The 17,660-nt window shown below is 45.1% G+C and overlaps 2 protein-coding genes across 2 annotated transcripts; one reads left to right on the top strand and one right to left on the bottom strand.

Annotated features, from left to right (window-relative positions):
• Window positions 1-2: 2 nt before the first annotated feature.
• Window positions 3-3,328, top strand: SURF2 (surfeit 2). The gene is made up of 6 exons (XM_063352703.1): window positions 3-198; window positions 563-717; window positions 953-1,056; window positions 1,494-1,685; window positions 2,271-2,437; window positions 3,193-3,328. Exons 1-6 carry the CDS (start codon window positions 19-21, stop codon window positions 3,274-3,276), a joined length of 882 nt encoding a protein of 293 aa, XP_063208773.1. The 5' UTR covers window positions 3-18; the 3' UTR covers window positions 3,277-3,328.
• A 284-nt stretch (window positions 3,329-3,612) lies between these two features.
• On the bottom strand, window positions 3,613-17,646 carry SURF4 (surfeit 4). Its single transcript, XM_063352704.1, has 6 exons — window positions 17,416-17,646; window positions 9,792-9,978; window positions 8,576-8,652; window positions 7,919-7,962; window positions 6,757-6,943; window positions 3,613-6,509 (listed from the first exon to the last, which is right to left on the bottom strand). Exons 1-6 carry the CDS (start codon window positions 17,461-17,463, stop codon window positions 6,243-6,245), a joined length of 810 nt encoding a protein of 269 aa, XP_063208774.1. The 5' UTR covers window positions 17,464-17,646; the 3' UTR covers window positions 3,613-6,242.
• Window positions 17,647-17,660: the final 14 nt, after the last annotated feature.

The raw sequence follows: 17,660 nt of genomic DNA, 5'->3' as shown, positions 1-17,660 counted from the left end.
CTCTAGCCGCCCCTCTCTATGGTGCCGGCTGCTGCCCGGCGGGGCCGGCACCGGAAGTGGAAGCGAGCTCCTCTCTGGCCGCGCCTCTCTATGGCGGGGCCGGGGCAGGCCGGCGGCGTGGCCATGGCTGAGGTGCCCGAGGAGGAGCGGCTCTTCCTGCGGCAGCACCCGCTCCTCAGCCTCGCGGAGCCGGGCAAGGTGCGGCTGGGGCGGGGCCATGAGGGGCTGAGGGGTTCGTGAGGGGGTGCCGGGGCCGCGTCCTCGGAGGGGGCCGCGAGGGGACAGGGGCCGCCTCCCTGAGGGGTTCGTGAGGGGATGCCGGGGCCGCGTCCCCTGAGGGGGCCGTCAGGGGGGGCGAGGTGGTTGGTAGCAGGCCGGGGAGGGTACTCCGACAGATGGGCTCGGCCCCGGGGAGCTCCCTGGCCCGGAGGCTTTTCTCCCGCCGTGGCAGTCAGAGGAGGGCCGGGGGGGGGACGCTGGCGGGCTCTTGAGGTCCCTCCTGCCCTCCCCTGCGCTGGGGTAATCCCCTGAACTTCCCTGACCAGAGATCGTTTTTCTTCAGGTGAGATGCAGGCTGACAGGCCACGAGATGCCGTGTCGGCTGTCGGAGCTGCAGGCTTATACTAATGGCAAGAGGTATCAGCGGCTGATAAAGACAGCCAGGGAGTTTGACTATGGCAAGTTTGAGCCCCATATAGTGCCCAGCACAAAGAATCTGTACGTATTTTTCCTCTTTGTGTGTTATGCTTCACACTTGTTCAATCTCAGACATAAAGTGGTTGAGCTTTCTTGAGTGTTTATGGGTTTTGGGAGACTGGGAAAGCCTTTATAAAGTATTTATCAACTTTGAGCACAGTGCTTATAAGTGAAAAGTTATTAAATAATAAAATACTTAAACTCTGTTGCTGGTTCTTTCTTTCTTATTTTCTTTCTTTCTTTCTGTGTCTGTCAGACATCAGCTGTTTTGCAAACTGACTCTCAGACACATCAACAAGTTTCCAGAGCACGTGCTGCGTCATGTCCAAGGGAAGCGCTATCAGAAGGCCCTAAAAACATGTAAGTGGCTTTTCTGAAGATACAACCAGTTGAGTTTTTCCGTCAGCTGTTGAGATTCCAGTAGCTCTACATGAAGGAAGGGAATCCATTTTCTCTAGATTGACAGTAATGTACTCTTGTTGCTGTGTGTGGTAGGAATGAGGATCCCAGGTATAGGGAGCAATCGGCCTCTAGCAAATACTTTGGAACATCCTTATTTGAGAGGAGTGGTTTTAGAGCTTCCCCAGAGAGGGTGGTTCACGCAACCAGCACAGTCTCTGTGTTAACATCTTTCCCGTCCTTTGTGGCCCATAGTATCGTGACAGATTACATGAACGTGTGTTAGAGTTGGAGCTCGACATACTTTTGAGTTGCATTTAATATAAGCCAGAGCTGGAAATTAAAAGGAGTAAGGTGACTGGGTGGCCTTGCTAAGTGCTGCCCGATCGCACTATTAGATGAGGAGTGCCAGAAGGCAGGAGTGGAGTACGTCCCTGCCTGCCTGCGACAGAAGAAGCAGCAGACGCAGCATCCCGATGACCAAATGAACGGGAGCAGGCAGCCTTACAGAAAAGAGGAATTCTGGGAGCCAAAGTCCAGCGATGAGGATGGCGAGGAGACGGACGACAGCATGAGTGACCTGTACCCACGTGAGTAAGAACATTGGTATTATCTACAACCTGAAAGGAGTTTGTTGGCTCATGTTCTCCTGGCTCTTTTATACCGCTCGCTGCTGCTCATGTGCCGGAGGCATGTGACTTCCATCCAGGTGGGGGTTCTTGGGTTCGGAAAAGCTTACCACCACCAAATAAGAAATAGCAGTTATCTCTAAGAAATAACCAGAGTTGGATCACATGAGGTGTGAGAGGAGGGATATCACGGGGATTTGCTGCTTTAGGTATCTACTTTCTTCATTTCTCAGCAAGTCCTTGAGTCTGACAGAAGTAGGTCAGACCATTGTGCCGACTTACACCTGGAGGTGCTGCCTTGCTGCAGGAAGAGCAGAGGTGTAACACCACAGCACCGCCTGTGCTGAACGGTTCCCAGAACGGGGCACATTTCTAATAAAACACCAGTGTGTTTATTTCCCAGCTATTTCAGCAGTGACACGTATATGCTCAGAGGCTGGAAATAGCTTGGCAAATCACCTTTAAGATGCCCTCAAAGCATAGTTAGGGGCAGGCAGAGCCTGTCTGCACAGGGAACTGATCCTGAGCTAAATCTTTGTATTTTAGCTGCACTCTTCCCAGAAAAAAGCCCAGCAGCTCCACAAATGACAAAGGGCAGTGATGACTTTGCAACAGACAGTGAGGATGACGGGACCAAGCAGAATGGTGACATGAACGGAGAGGCTGGTGGAAGAATGGATGTCAGCAGAGCAGTTGGCAACAAACGGGGAAAGGTGGGAGTCACATGCTGTGTGCGGCAGCAGGGGAGCGTGGGACTGGGATCCCATCCTGTAGGCGTTTGTCTGATCTGTTCCTGCCTAAGAACCAGCAGAAGGTGCAAAGCTGTTCAGGAGAACAGACGTTCCCCGTGTGCCAGCCACTGACTTGCATCCTGTGAGGTGCGAATTACTGCCAGTAAACATTTATCCTGTCTGGCAGCCAGGGATGTTCCTGCCTGTATAAACAGCTCATCTTTGGTGTGATCCCCTTTAACGGGGTTCTGTGATCTTCCTCCCCATACACGCACGAGTTAAACCCTTTTGAAGTCACAGGGTCCTTCTAGACCCTTTTTCTTTTGAGAAGCTGGCCAGGTCCTGCCTTACAGGACATACCCCGATCCTTCTCAGTTTGGGAAGCAGGCAGATGTTACGGACATAAAGATGGATAAACCTTTAACTCTCTAAGGCAGCACCTGAGGGAGGGGGCGGATCATTTATAACCAGATCAAACTGGAAACTGAAGAGTGGTTGAAGTTTAGGTTTGTTTCTATGAGGGGGCCGTCGCTGTATCTAATGGAAGCACCTGCCTGTCAGAGAAAGGGCTGCTTGCTTGCAGGACAGAGCAAGGAGAGATCCTGTCTGTCTCTGCAACCAGGGCTGTGCTCCCTCTGTCGCTGTCGGGAGACCACACTCAGTTTCTCTTTAAGCTACCTTGGGCAAGGCTGGATTTGGGGTTTTAGAAAAAGCTGATTAACTTTTTTTCTCTACAGAAACAGTCAGGCCCTTTAAAGAAGAAATTCAAGTGTCATCATCGAAAACCCAAGAACTTCAAGAAAGCGACCAACGGCAAATAACCAACAGCAAATAAATTTTATGATAAATATATGGCCTGAAGCCTGTTGTATAATAATTCTAGAGGGTACACAAGGCTGGCTGAAGTGTTTACCCTTTCCATTAACAGTTACAGCTGAGAAGGGGAATAGGCGGGTGGAATTAAGTTGTATTCTAACAGCCTTGTGCTACCCCCCACCACCACGGGAAGGATGATGGCCACAGTCAAGAACAGGCAGCCCAGGGCTCAGACCTTTACGGGAAGATGACTTTCAGTAGGTGGGAGAGAAGGCACCCAAGACCACTAACCACCATTTCCACGTAGCCCATCTGGAGCGTCACCGGTCACACACGCCAAGTGGATACAAAGATGCCATTGTTTTATTTTGATTGTTTCCAAAAATCAAAACATTTTTCAAACACAACTAAGGTACAAAATACAGCATAAAATGAGAATTTATACTTATTTCTTTTTCCACATAGAAAGCAAAAATATATTCAGAATGAATTCCAGAACACTTTGCAGAGCCAATTGACAGCTGACATCCTGCTTGTGGGAGCTTCTCAGCCACAGGGAGAGGTCACTGTATTTTTTGGAGATGCATGAATACAGCAGTGTATGTAGGAAACCAAAAATCTTCTGCATCAGGACTCACAGTTAGTAAGCCTGCACATTGCGCTGCCTAGGAATATCTTAAAATGCCCTCCACCTAACTGGGCCCCTTTAGTACCAAAGTATTTCTGCTGCAAGGGACAGTATCAGTTCCTTTTCTAGGGTCTTTTGTTGGGAAGGGGACTCGATTTTCACAGAGGAAACCAGTCAATATTTCATCACCCAGCTCCATAGTTAGACAGGACACGAAGTTGAGAAAAATCAACTTAAAGGCTACTTACAGGAGTTGTTTCTGTCATTCCGTTTATAAACACTGTGAACATCAACAGCAGTTGGGATATCTGAGAGTGGCTGCCTTGATGTAGCCTAAAACCGTTCTAGGATCTGCAGTGAAACTGAGCAAAAGCATCCTGGGCTGCGCATCCGTAACAGAAAGGACCAGTTTGTTTTGCTATGAAGAGACAGGCACAGTGAACACTTGAAGCGAAAACTTCTCTTACAAAACCTATTTAAACAGGAAGCCTTCTATGTGACCTGAACTGAAATGCTGGCATCCCCTCCCACCTACCCCCACATACGAATTTATTTCCTTCAGCAGCAGCACGTCTTGCTATGACATAGGCTATTTTCCCCTTAAGATGATGAAATCACTGGTTTAACATTCAACAGTGCTCTTCTATTTGTCATCAGTTCTTTCAGCCTAGTTTTCTCTCCTAAAATGCAACCGTTAAGCTGAACTGTCCAGGTTAGTGTCCTTACCAGGAGACCCTGGTAAATAGCTCCTGCTGGAGGTGTTCAGCTGAAAAACTCCTTGAACAAACGGTTGAGCAGCTTTCTCAAGGGAGACAACAGTGCAAGGAATCAATGTAATGTTAGCAAGTTGGTAGGGCTCATGCTTTCTAGAATTCTCTCATAATCTAGTGAAACAGGTTCACCTAGTTGACTAGCAGAGGACAAAACACCTCCTCTGAGCAGCACTAAGCATGTTCATGGCACAGAGGTCGTGGCACTGAGAGGTGAGAACAGGGCCTTCCTCTCTCCTCACCACTACGCTGAGGAGTTCCTCCCTCTGAACACGCAAGTTACATCCCTGGCTACTTATTCGCTGCACAGACTTCGCACTTGCATTCTTCAGCTATAACCGTTTGCATATGGAGTTGAGAACTGGGGCTGTGGCAGCACAGAGCTGACTTCCACGTCCCCTCCCTACGCAGCCCAGGTGTAGTCTGCGACAGCAGAGAGAAGGGGCTGCACTCGAGAGCGCTGCACCCCAGCTCTTCCACTGTTCAGTCACCTGGGACTTTTACAGCTGAGAGGCCGACGGAAGTGAACCTAAGAAGCAAAGACTACAGATTAGAAGGTTGACTGCTCTCATCTTGCATCTGAGTGCAGGGAAAAAGGGGAATTTCTGCAATTCTGAAAACACTTTCACCAATAACCTGCAATTCAGATATGAATTTGGGGCATACATGGATGGAAGCTGGTTAATAGCAGAAAGGAGCTTTTATTATGGAACCTGCAGCACAACTCGGCTCCCTTCTTGGGAATTCAGGAGGGGCAACGTTGGGGAAAGAATGCTGAAATAAAGAATTCTTTTGGCACAGAATTTTAACAGAATCTAACATTCTGTCTCTTCAGGAGTATCTCCCCCCTTACTTCTTGAAATCTGACTAGCCATACAGGATTCCCAATTAGCAATATAGGATTCTCCCTTGTTCCCCTCAAGAGCAGAACTGGGACATGTTAGAAAACCCTCGCCCTTTTCTTACCTCAAGGAGGGTTCAATTACTTTCCGGTTTTCTTTTTGCCTTTTATTTGGGGGCAGGAAAGACCTCATCTCTTGTTAAACAAAAATGGAATTACAGGTCTCTGAGCAGCAAAATAAGAAGTGATATATTTTTTTGATGCTGCTTTCCACCTTGATAAGCAATGCTATAACCAGCAATGGAACTCCTTATGCACAAGACAGTTTTGATGAGGGTGAGAAAGGGGATCCACTTTTTTTAGTTATAGCTAGAACCCAACAGCACACTGAATGATACAGCTGTATCTGCTCACAGTATTTCAAATTTTAAAACATTGCTGACATTAAAGACAGCAACTGTTCTACTGCAACTCACTGAAGCATCAGCAAAATGCAGGTTCCTTGGGTTAGTTCCAAATCTAGGAAGTTAGAATAAGCCTAGGCAACATTCCTTGAAGAAATAGGGTTTTATCTATTATATTACCAGTGCCACTGTAAATCAAATTCAAAACATCTGTGCCTTTAACTGGAAGGGGGCATGTACGTGTAAAATGCTGGCAGTTTTTGTTGAATCCATAGAGAATCAGTTCCGGACTTAATACATTATGTCCCAAGAAGTGTTGCTATTCCGGTTACCACTCTTTTTTCTTCTCATCCATGGAGACTCCACCAGGGCCCAGTGCAACCACGAGGAGGAGCCCTCCAATTACAGACATGGTCTGGAAGAAATCGTATTTGAGGAAGTCGTGCATGGGCTTGTAGGCTGGGACGGTCCAGAAGGCATTGAAGTAGATGTTGATGCCAAACAGCCAGATGACTAGAGTCAAGGCAGCCAGCTTAGTCTTGAAGCCAATTGCCACCAAGATAATCAGAGCTGTGCCCACAATGTTCTGCAGAATCTGCAAGGAAAAAACCCCACAAGCTTACATCTGCGTCTTAAATAGATGCACAAACATCAGAACAGAGCATGGATAAGTTTGTCAGAACAAGCTGTCATGGCACAGATTATTTAATAGCTTTTCCTAAATATTAATTCTACTAAAAAGTAGACTTTAATGATAAGCATTGAGTAGGTCCTGCAGGCAATCTGGGAGCTGCCACTATATTTTAGTTCCTTAACTCATACTTTTATATTTGGATACTTACAGAAAAGAAGTTCATATCAAAATGTAGCAGTGTCATGAACATGAGGACCAGCAGCACACGCCCCCCCAGCTGCATGTACTGCTTAGGAGAGCTTTCCCGCATGGTGGGGACACCAGCAAACATGCTCTTCCCCTCCGAGCGCGACTCAGCCAAAAGCAGCAGTAAGCCTCCCCCAAGGGCAAGGTTCCTACAGGAAGACAGAAATGGCGAAAAAATTCCAGTTTATTACAGTTTGCACTGATCTATAGATTTAAAGTCTTATCTGACAATTTCAACTCAGTAAGAATCTGCATGCTAGTGAGGAGTGACCTACTCTGCACCTTGCAATGCGTGTCTGCATTAGACCTCACAGCTGGAACAGCAGCATTGTCCACAATGATTTACACAAGCTTGTGTAGACATGTACAGCCTGCCAGAGAAGTCCAGCACCCACAGCTCAGGCACGGTAGCTTAGCATCTGTTACAGCATGAATTTAGTTGTGCTGAAGTTATTCTGTACCTCAGGTTTAGCCACACATGCCAAAGTAGTTCAGAGGTTGCTTTGAGAAAACAGAACAGCAGCACTGCTAGAAGTTACACATTTACAGGGTTGTAGTAAGCCCAGAGTACAGTTCCTGTGCTGCCCCTGCCCTCCCCTCAGAGGAGAGGGGTGAAGAGGTAACAACAACCAGCCATCACTCAGGATTTGACAAGAAAGCTCACATTTAAAAACCCTGTCTTTGCTTAGAGAGAAGGTGTTAGGCATTTAAAATCCCAGAAACCACTCTAATATCTATGTGCTTTAGTTTTCTTGGAAAATGGCTTCAGTCATGCATAAGCACAGCTCCTACTTTAGCCATTTAGGAAATAATAGCAGCTCACCGATCCAGTCTAGACAATTTTTGTGAGCTCTCAACAAGGAGGTTAGTACCTGAAGCACTTAGATCCTGGTGGGTTAGGATCAGTCTTTCCTTTCTACAGCACTGAGCCTGCTGTCTGCGTTTTAACTGTGTGGATATTATTTTTAAGTGCTGTCATTTCTTGTTTAATGTAAGTGCATCATCTATAACATCCTTCTAGTAAATACTATGTACAAAGATCATTTCCTGTCAGAGATTGGCAGTGACACAACAGTTTTTATTCCATTTTCTACTTCCATTTCTACTTTAAGAAGTAGACATACCTCATCAAGAACTTCAGGTCCCATAGAATGCTGTATGCAATAGTCTAGGCAAAGAAGAAAACAGATTAAAACACCACAAGTTACAGGGAAGTTCTGAATTTGTCCTATGATCTCAAGCCTGTACTATCCATAGCAGAAGTCAATTAGAAGTACACTATACTGAAGCAAACAAGGTGGGTTACATCACTGTGGTCCGACGAGTCAATGTAAAACAGGGAAGGGAAGCCAGAATTTGACTTGTGCATTAGCGCCCACAAAAATTCATCAGTTTTGAACAGGAAGGATGCTGTTAGCTAGGACCCTCCGTGATGGGGACAGTCCTTTATAGAAGCTGTGTGCTGAAGGCCGAAGCAACTACAAGTTCCACATTTGGCACATTACTGACATACAGTTAAAAACTGCAAGCTACTTCTGCTAAATTGGTCAAGGGCAAGTATTAAATCAAATCTCCAGCTACCTAATTGCAATTACAGCCAAGTATCTATTGGGCACACAGAAGATCAGAAGCAGTTCAATGCCACTGAAGGCTGGCACTAGGCCAGGGTGGAGAAAAATTCCAGGGTTGCATGTTGTATTTACATATGTTGGTAGTACTGGGGCTAAGAGAGAAGACTTGAAAGATATGATTTAGAAGGACTGAAGACTTAAGCCTCCTACCTGTAATGCTATAATTCCAAACAGTCCAAAGCAGGCATATTGCACAAAGTTCCTACTCAGCACCAGGATACAGCCGCCTGAGTTGGGGAAATTGAACACAGTTACACTTCTGGCTTGCGCAGGAAGAGATGCTGCAGGAATGCTAACTTGTTTTGAACTTAGCAGACTCCAGTTTTTTTTCAACTGTGCCACAGAGAACATCAGGCAGGAAATTTTAATGGCACATTGTCACAAATCAGTTTGAGAACCAAAAAGTTTTAGTGCATTTTGAAGTGTTTTCTAATTCCAGAAGTATCTTTTATTTTACAAAGGGTAAGCACATGCTGAATGCAGTCCCCAACACACAGCAGTGTACAGCAGCTATTAGTGTTAAAGCATTAAAAGGTGTTAAAAAGAAACCCAACTCATTGTGGATTTTCTTTTTTATTTTTAAATGAGGTAACTGTTAGGGCAAACATGCTGCACTCCTTTTCCTTGAAAGTTTTTGCTTTATATCCTTCCTCAAGTCTTCTGTCACAAAGCACTGACAGCCTTTGCCACTTTGACATGAGGACTGGTAACTACATTAAATTCGAAAATATGAGGGTAAAAAAAACAACCAACCGTAAACACAAGACAAGGAGTTGGCAGAGTAATCAAGAACTCAGAATCAAGATCAGGCACATAACATAAACCAAAAAGAATTTTACTTCTTTCCATTTCTGATACCCTAATTCCGCCTAGCACAAATAGAGAAGCTCTGCTTCTGGGATTACTTTGATTCCTGGGCTTTGAAGGTCTGACACAAGCACCTCTCTCAGGCTTAAGCGTACCAGCTGCAGGATAAGACTTTGCCATTGAGACTAATACCCATAAAACCAGCAGGCTGAGAAAGTCTTAACACTGCCCAGTTTAAGAAAATATGAGTATTTAATTTAGAGAATTCAGGGTGTGTAGTATGTGTTTATAGATCCATGTACAGAATTGAAACAGATTGTCCTAATGGACTCTTGGCATCTCTGACTCAGAGGACTATTTCCAGGAAAGGCTGAAGCAGGTGAATTAAGAGTTCCTTTCATTCAGCCCATGTAGTACTATCAGTTCTAATCTGTCAATGGCTATTAAGAAATCAGTGAGGCATCCCGTGCTTACATGATTCACAGGGCTCAAACAAGCCACAGTGGCTGACACACTGGAGTGCTCTGGCATCCACCTTAACAGCATTAAAGCCACTTACTCAGCTGTCCGAAGAGATTTATGAACACAAAGATGGAGGCCAGGAAATAGCCACAGTTCCACGTGCCATCAATATAATCCCTCTGTTCGCTCCACTGGAACCACATGCGGATGCCATCCTCCAGGAAGGTGCTGATCAGGCACAGGCGGGCCACGTGTGGGAGATACTGCTTCGTCACCCTCAGGAACTGCATGGGCAGACAGCATCGTTAGCAGGGAAAGAAGGCAAGTAGAATCTCAAGGCATAATAGATCCACGCACTCTGCAGACTGAGGTCAGCAGTTCTCACGCACACAGGGTCATCAACATCTAGAGAGAAACACGCATTTGGGACTTCGATTTAACGAAATTCTTCTCCAGTTTAAGAACACTTGGGAGCAGTGGGGGAAACCTGTTGTCATGCTCCACCCAAAGAACATTTTGGACAAGGACTTGGAGAAAAGCAGAATCCAGCCAGCACCTTTCTACATAACAGGAACGGTGTTTTGAGGGAGATCTTTCTAACTGAAGGCTGACCTTGGTTTTAGTTTGTCTATCTCAGGGTTTCATGTTACAGCTCAACTATCAGATAGCCAGGAGCCGAAAGGGCAATCCTACTCCCACCCACAAGCTCAGGCACTTAACACCCTGTAGCAAACTGATTATGGAGTCAGGCTGACAGAAGACTAATTCCATACAAATTAGAACACATTAATAAACTTTCTGCCAAGCTATTTCCCTCAACAGCTCAGAAAAGCAATGGTGCAAGGCACGTGTACTTGTGTAGCAGCAGCTGTTAGATCAGTGTAGACATTGCATGAATTTGCACCCTCTATCCTCTATGCAAGTGTACAGTTTCTACTTCCATTAAAAATAGCATCTCCTGCAGAAAGAAAATAGGCATTTATGTATACAATTCAGTATAGTAGTTAAGAGAAAATTATATCATCATGCAACAGATGCTGAGCCTTAGTTCTTGGGAATGCAAGATGTATCTGGTCCCACATACCCCTTCATCCTGCAAGCCCATCGGTTAGTTTGCTCTACAATTACAATAACTATAAAGGAACAAATACAGAATTGCCAAACAGGGCCTAGACCAGCATGCTCTTTCAGACTGCGAGGTGCACAGTAAAACTTCCTGCCTCTGGATTATGATAAATTCTTAACCGTCACCCAGTTTGCTAAACAGCACTGGTTATTACTTAATGGAGACTTCCACCAGGCTCTGCACTGTCACTCTGAATGCAAGCTGGCACCTGGCTGGCCTGTTTCACACACAGGTTTGGCTTCAGCAGATCACCAGAAGGACACGCTTGCAGTCAGTGTATGCTACTGTTTGAGTAAGTGCAATCTAGTAGGAAACCAACCTAAGTTTAATCTAAAACTATCCACAAGATTATCCAGCAGGTTTCTACCTCCAGCTGACAGGCACAGTTTGGGCAGGCTGACACTTGTAGCAAGCCCTCATGCAGAGCTGCCAGACTCCACAGCGATCCCTGCGTTAGAACTAGGAGGAGCCATTGCACAAAACCCCATGATCCCACACAAAGTTCAATGTGTTGTAAGGCACATTGATTCATGCAGTTTATGCAATATCACAATACTTCAAGCCTGAAAAGGTGTGGGGGACATGTGTATAGGTGTCTTCCAGACAGCACTGAACTGTATTATATAAAATAAAATGGACAGAAGAGCCACACAAACCTTTTATTTCATAATTCAGTATTAACATTGATTTCAGGTTAAACAATACAGCTGATTTGTTTCTTTCTGGGCAGAATTTTTTTTTTTTTTTAAGTTTTGGCAGCTTTGCATGCTTTTAGCATATATGGGAGCGCTAAAGGAGACTAAAGCCATCCCTGAAAGTTTATTCTTGTCACAGTAATTAGTAAATACTAAAGGCTGTTCCAAATCCTATGCAAATGAAAAGCCTTGCTTACTGTGTAACAGAATATTATAACATGGAAAAGAACACAGCAAACATGCTTAATAGTTAATTGAACAGTTAATATCAGAATACACTACACTAGCTGTACTGCATGCATCTAGAGTCTAAGGGTCAAGATCCAAGCTAATCAAGTGCATTTTAAGTGCAGCTGTACTCTGACTCAGGGCTGCCACCTCAGGCTTTTTTTAAGCCATGTCAACAGTTGAATGAATGAGTCAGAGGAGAATTTGTGATCTTTGTCACTGAACAAGACACATCTTGGTTTAAAGCTTTCTTCTCTCCTAGATTTCACTGTGCATTTGGGCAAACTTGCTGAGGAATACCAAGGATAAAGTTATTTTGGAAACAGTGCAAAACCAAGACTGGTTTGTAAACTAAGTCTGCCTTGACAAGATGCAGGACAGGCAACTTTGGTCTAGAAGGAAATTAAAGAGAAGTGCTGGGCATCTGTAGGAAAAGGGAAAACACACTGCTGTGGAAGAGCTGAAAAAAAGAAGCAAACATTAGAGAGGGTATCTGCCTCCAGGCCTCATCTTTGCTGCTTCTGAAGTGGGTCACGTGAGCTGATCTCATCTTCCCCTTCCCTGAAACCACATAACTGCCAACAGTCCAGGCAGAGAAGACATTTAACATTTACCTGTTCTAGTGGCATATAGAGGGAATTTAATACTATCTATTAAACATGAGTGTGCACATCCAATGAGCTTAAGACAAGTCAGAAAGACCGAAGCCTGAAGCAGCTGCAGTGCTAAGCAACCTTATCATGACACACATCATCTTCGGACATCCGTAACTCATGCATCTGCATTTACTGAGCTGCACACAAGCTGAAACCCCTGGACACAGCAAGCTTAAAGTAAGCAAGCTTCAAAAAAAGACTGTATGAACAAAAATCCAAGCCAAAAGAACTAGCTATGGAGATTCATAGAGAAAAAGAGAACAATTACATAACAACGTGAGAGCATAACAAACACCAAGCAATGTTACAATTAGAGAATTCAGGTATAAATCACCAAAGTAATTTAACTAAGGACTGAGTGACTTTAAGAACAGGAGATCTCTAGAAGTGTGACTAAACTAATAGTACCAGACACCCTGTTTTTGTCCCTACACATCACTAGCAACATGTGGCTCCCTCACTGCACCCTGAGACCACTTCCTTTATGATTCACACAGATAAAAGCGGCACATACAGGAAACTTGGTAGCTGCAGTTAAGAAACATGTCCAGCTAAGACATGGGACTTGAAACTCAGACTCCACTAAGCACAATTACATGTAAGCCAAAACAAAACTGTTGAGATTGAGGGGAAACAGCAGTGCTAAACTCATGACATGAAGTAACTGAAGGGCTTATTCTGCTATGGGCTTTGCATCAACTGTTCTTAGCACATACTGCCTCTTTGCAAGAGGCAAAGCATCTTGAGAAAAGACAACTGAATGCTATAGTGAAACTATTTTAAAGAAGAACAGCTGGTTCTGTGTTGGCAGCCAAGTCACTAACATACACCAGAGGGACTTTGTGTTGGCACTTCCCCTTCTAACAGGATTATAAACGCAAAGATAAATGTAAATGCTTCTCTCAGTTTAATGAGCAAAGATACACAGGAGGATCCAGCGATCCCTAAAAATCAAATCTCTGCTCAGAACCTATTTTTCAAAAGGAAGCTTGAAATAGTCAAAATCCATAGAGGCCTGCCCAAAGTGAAGTGATTCTGTTTTGACTCTTATCATGCTTTCTAAACTACATCCCACCTCTAACTGCCTCAAATTTGTTAAAAATCCAGTCCTTTTGTTTGAAAAGTATACATACCCAAGCATAATTACAGGTATTTTAGGACCAAAACACAGCCAGGAGTTGGGAATTTTTGCTGTCACCTAGGGATATTCTGTCCAAACACAGAAGACTTTTCTGTGTGCGTACACACATATGTTCTTGCATCAGAGAAGTTATGATCATGGTGATGAGCAGCAGTCTGCTAATCTACACAGAAAGCCCTCTTGTGGGCTGCACAGCTTTATTAGTCTAGAGCTTTTGATAAAGGCATATCTCAAGTATCTAGCTTGTATTCACTTAAGGGATTGCTGTGTTCTGGGAGGACACAGACCTCTAGCAGCCTGTGACACCAGTGATCTTTTCCACAGTACAATGCTCAATCCTCTGGTAGAGAGAAAAATCACTTCCTTTCACCAATGTATCCATTTAAAGAGATACCACCAGAAAAAAAATTAACAAAAAAATCATGACAGTAGCATCCATCACATTGGGCTAATCAATGTCTACAAGTTATTTGTGAAAACTGGGAACAGAAGCTTTCCCACTTATTTCAAAAGGCAAGAAGAGAGCTCTGACCCACCAGAACATTGCCAGTGGTCTTAAGCAGGTTTTTAATTGCAGGACAATTTCTCATGGCAATGCTTCTCACTCCTAAAGTGTGCTTTATACCAGTCTCCTCTCCCAAAAGGCTATTTATTAATCAAGTATTTAAAATGGGATTTATTAGTCATGTATTACATTTTGCTATCTCTCTTCATTGGAAGATTCCCCACCTAACCAGAATAGGCTATTTGACTTATAATGATAAAGGATCAGTGCACTGACATAGCTACATTATCAAGGGAGTTCCCAAATTCGTGGTTTTTTTAACACAAAAAATTTCAGACTAACAATGAAATGTTTTCCTCTTCCTTCTATTTTCTGCAAAATAGGATACAGAGATGTCAGAACTAGCTGAACAACATGCATCAGCATTTATGTTGGAAAATCAAATAAAACCCCCAGAGTCTGGATCTCCCTTACAGCCCTTTCACTGCAGTACAATGACTCAATAGTTTCCTTGCATTTTTGTCCATAATTTTTTTCAGAGTGGCAGAAATACCAGGCACCCACATTCCTAAAGATTACTAGAGACACCAGAACGTGAGATCTGCTCCCTCTTATGGGGATCACGGGAGAGACAACCAGTGCTATAATCATAAACAATCAATACAGACTCCAGATACAGCTATTTTCAGTACAATAATGTCAGCAATACATGACTGCAATGAAAGGCTTAGCATTTTAACAAGAATCACTAAAAAAGGGCTTAACTTCTGAGTATGTAAATTATTTAATTAATAACATTGGGCTAGTATTATGGGGCTTAAAAGCAAACCACCCTGCAAAACCTGTAGCTGGGCATCATTCTGAACCAATATCCTGATTTCCTTGGACTACAAATCACCTAGATTTTGAGAACCCTTAGTAGCTTTTCCCACCTTCCCCAATATTTAGTAAGTTGCCTTCTCTGAAAGCAACAGGACCACCCCCCAGCATCTACCGAGTAGCTGACTCCTCCACTGCAGTCCCTTGAAACTGCCAACAACGCAGAGAGCAGAACAGCTCGCCAGCCGTACTAGACACCTGCAGGCTACAAACTCCTGCTACAGCCAAGCTAAACTAATAGCTAGTTCTCATCACAAGTGGTTCCACCACCAGCATTGGTGCTCACTTGACCTAAACAATGAGATAATTGAACTAACAGAAAAAATAAACTCAATTTTTCCTCCCCGACCAGTTCAGCTCTCCAGTCCTGTGACAGAAAAGCTCCAGTGTGAGAGCAAAGGGGAACAAAGCCTTGGAAGAAGTAAGACAACCCCTTTCACTGACAGTTAGCTGTCAGGCAAGCTTAGCTGCCTTGTAAAACCATGTCTTCAGTGCACTAGTTCTCCTCTGGATTAAGAGCCACTTGTTACTACTGAGAGTCTTGGCATCTAAGGCACAATCTACTAATTCAAAGGGAAGTTGTAGTATTCAAGAAAAATTAAGCTTTAGTGTTTGAGTTTAAGGAACAGTTTATTCTTACTTTTTGTAAGAGACATTCAGTACTTACTGATAAACCGGGGAAGTAGTGTGACACTTTCCCACAGGGCTTTTATGCTACAGAAATTAAGACTCATTAGGTCTTGAGCACTAGTACAGGGAGTGGAGAAAGCAAGGTTACAATGGGAACGCATTCAGCTTCCAGGACTGCCATTGTCCAGCTTCACTTCCTCCGCCTCCATCAAGGGGAATTTCAACATAATTTCAGTTCAAATGTTCCAAGTTTGGGGTTTTTTTAAATCCAAGATGAACTAACAGTTTCCTTAATGCCAAGTGTTAACTTCGCAATATATACCAAAGGTTAGTGTTCAGTAAATCTCTCCACTCCTACACTGGTGTGATACTGAGTTTTAGCCACCTATACAGTACTGAAAGTATCTGATTGAGCTATAAGGCAGCTATTTGGAGGCAGATTTATCAAAGGAGTTAGTTACTTGGAAAGTTGTAAAAATTGTTTTGCAATCTGATGGGTAAGTGCTTGCAAACACCCCAAATTCCGCAGCTAAAGGGAAGACTAGTCTTTAAATAGAATGTGGCTAAGCACAAATAAAGTTGTACCATTTAAAACTCATTTCAGCAGGAAGCAAACCGCACTCTAGCTAGACAAAAGAGCTTTCAGTACTATGAAAAAAGGGGTGTTAAAGACATCTAGAAATAGTCACACAGGAATAAATAGAGAAGTGTTATAAAGAGGTCAGGACAAGTGTTGTAAATTTTGGCAAGTGATCTGAACACTGTAGTGATAGTTTAACTTCTCCTCTAAAAGGAGTGAGAGGAGAAGGTAAACAGAGGATGACAAAGATGATCCAGACACCCCTTAAAATTGAGTACTACCACACACCATAAGAAGTTCTGTCTCTAAAACAGGTCTTCCATCTGGGGCTGGGGAGGAAGTGCAGAACAGGTTTTCCCAGTGAAACTCAGTTAAAGACACAGAGGTAGCACAGCCCCCTCAGAGCTGTGACGTGTTATGGTGCACCACACAACTCACACTGCTTCAATAGTCAGAGTTGTAAGCCAGGCAGAATCAGATTTTCCAGAAAACTTGCTAAATGTGATTAGATGCTGCCTCTTATTTTCAATTAGATGAATCACCATGACAGTGAAGATCGTTCCAACACCATCACCATCAGATCTACTTACTTACACTCAAAATATTCCTGCTCTCACCTATAATAAGAAATCACAAACTTGTATTTAAAAGAAAAGTCTGCAAGGACTTCCACTGAAATAAATCTAAAAAAAGAATTACAAGACAACATCAGCTTGCTTGCTCTCCTTCTGCCCCAGTTCTAAGCACAGCACTACGGTGCTGGCAAGTCTCTTCCAGAGATAGCTCAGGATTTAGATTGTAGCTTCCCTGCCGCCTCCCCCCCACCCCACGTCCCCACTCCCCTTTATGCCCCAATTACCAACCTGGACGGTTTGCAAGAAGACAAGAGCAGCTCGGCCTCCTGCCCTCCTTCCGTTTACTCGCTCCCCAGGAAAAGCCCAGTCCCCGAGAACCCGCCTGCTCGGCTGTACGACTGACCCCAGAGCTCGGCCGAGGGCAACCACCCCCGCAGAGACCCAGCTGGGAGCCGGAGCCCCAAGGGTCCCCCCCTCAGGGGCGTCGCGGCTAATAGAGCCCACAGCCCCACCACAGGGACAAGCCAACCCCACACCAGGCCGCCGCCGCCATCCCAGCCTGCCCTAGCTCTAGGCCCCTCAGGGCGGCGGCCTAGCGGCCTAACACCCCCCTCAGCTTGGGGCCCGCCACGGCGCCCCCTCACAGCCGGCCCCAGAGCCTGAGGGAGCGGCCCGGCACACAAAGGCCCCTCGGGCGGGCGCCTACCTGGTCCGCGAAGTCCTCAGCGGTGCTCATGATGTCGTTCTGGCCCATGGCGGCGGCAGGAGGAGGGTACTACCGGCTGCTGCTGCTGCGCGCCCGGGGCCCGGCCTGGCTCTAGCAGACGGCGGCGGGAAGGGCGGGCGGAGGGAAGGAGCGCCGGGCCGGGCCGCGCCGCCGCTCGGCTGCTGCTGCCACGTAGGCCAGCCCTTAAAGGCGCCGCGCGGGCGGCAGCGCCGGCGCAGGCGGGG

The sequence above is a fragment of the Chroicocephalus ridibundus genome, chromosome 15, assembly GCF_963924245.1.
Source record: "Chroicocephalus ridibundus chromosome 15, bChrRid1.1, whole genome shotgun sequence".
NCBI classification, from domain to species: Eukaryota; Metazoa; Chordata; class Aves; order Charadriiformes; family Laridae; genus Chroicocephalus; species Chroicocephalus ridibundus.
The sequence above is the reverse complement of the archived record's forward strand: the minus strand, read 5'-3'. Positions and strand labels throughout refer to the sequence as shown.

Excerpts from the sequence above, each read along its gene's own strand:
- SURF2 (XM_063352703.1), top strand. The coding sequence starts at position 19 with ATGGTGCCGGCTGCTGCCCGGCGGGGCCGGCACCGGAAGTGGAAGCGA. Across the intron at positions 1,057-1,493 it reads TCAGAAGGCCCTAAAAACAT|ATGAGGAGTGCCAGAAGGCA; the intron begins GTAAGTGGCTTT and ends TCGCACTATTAG. Across the intron at positions 2,438-3,192 it reads TTGGCAACAAACGGGGAAAG|AAACAGTCAGGCCCTTTAAA; the intron begins GTGGGAGTCACA and ends TTTTCTCTACAG.
- SURF4 (XM_063352704.1), bottom strand. The coding sequence starts at position 17,463 with ATGGGCCAGAACGACATCATGAGCACCGCTGAGGACTTCGCGGACCAG. Across the intron at positions 9,979-17,415 it reads CTGAGGACTTCGCGGACCAG|TTCCTGAGGGTGACGAAGCA; the intron begins GTAGGCGCCCGC and ends CTGCCCATGCAG. Across the intron at positions 6,944-7,918 it reads GACCTGAAGTTCTTGATGAG|GAACCTTGCCCTTGGGGGAG; the intron begins GTATGTCTACTT and ends GTCTTCCTGTAG.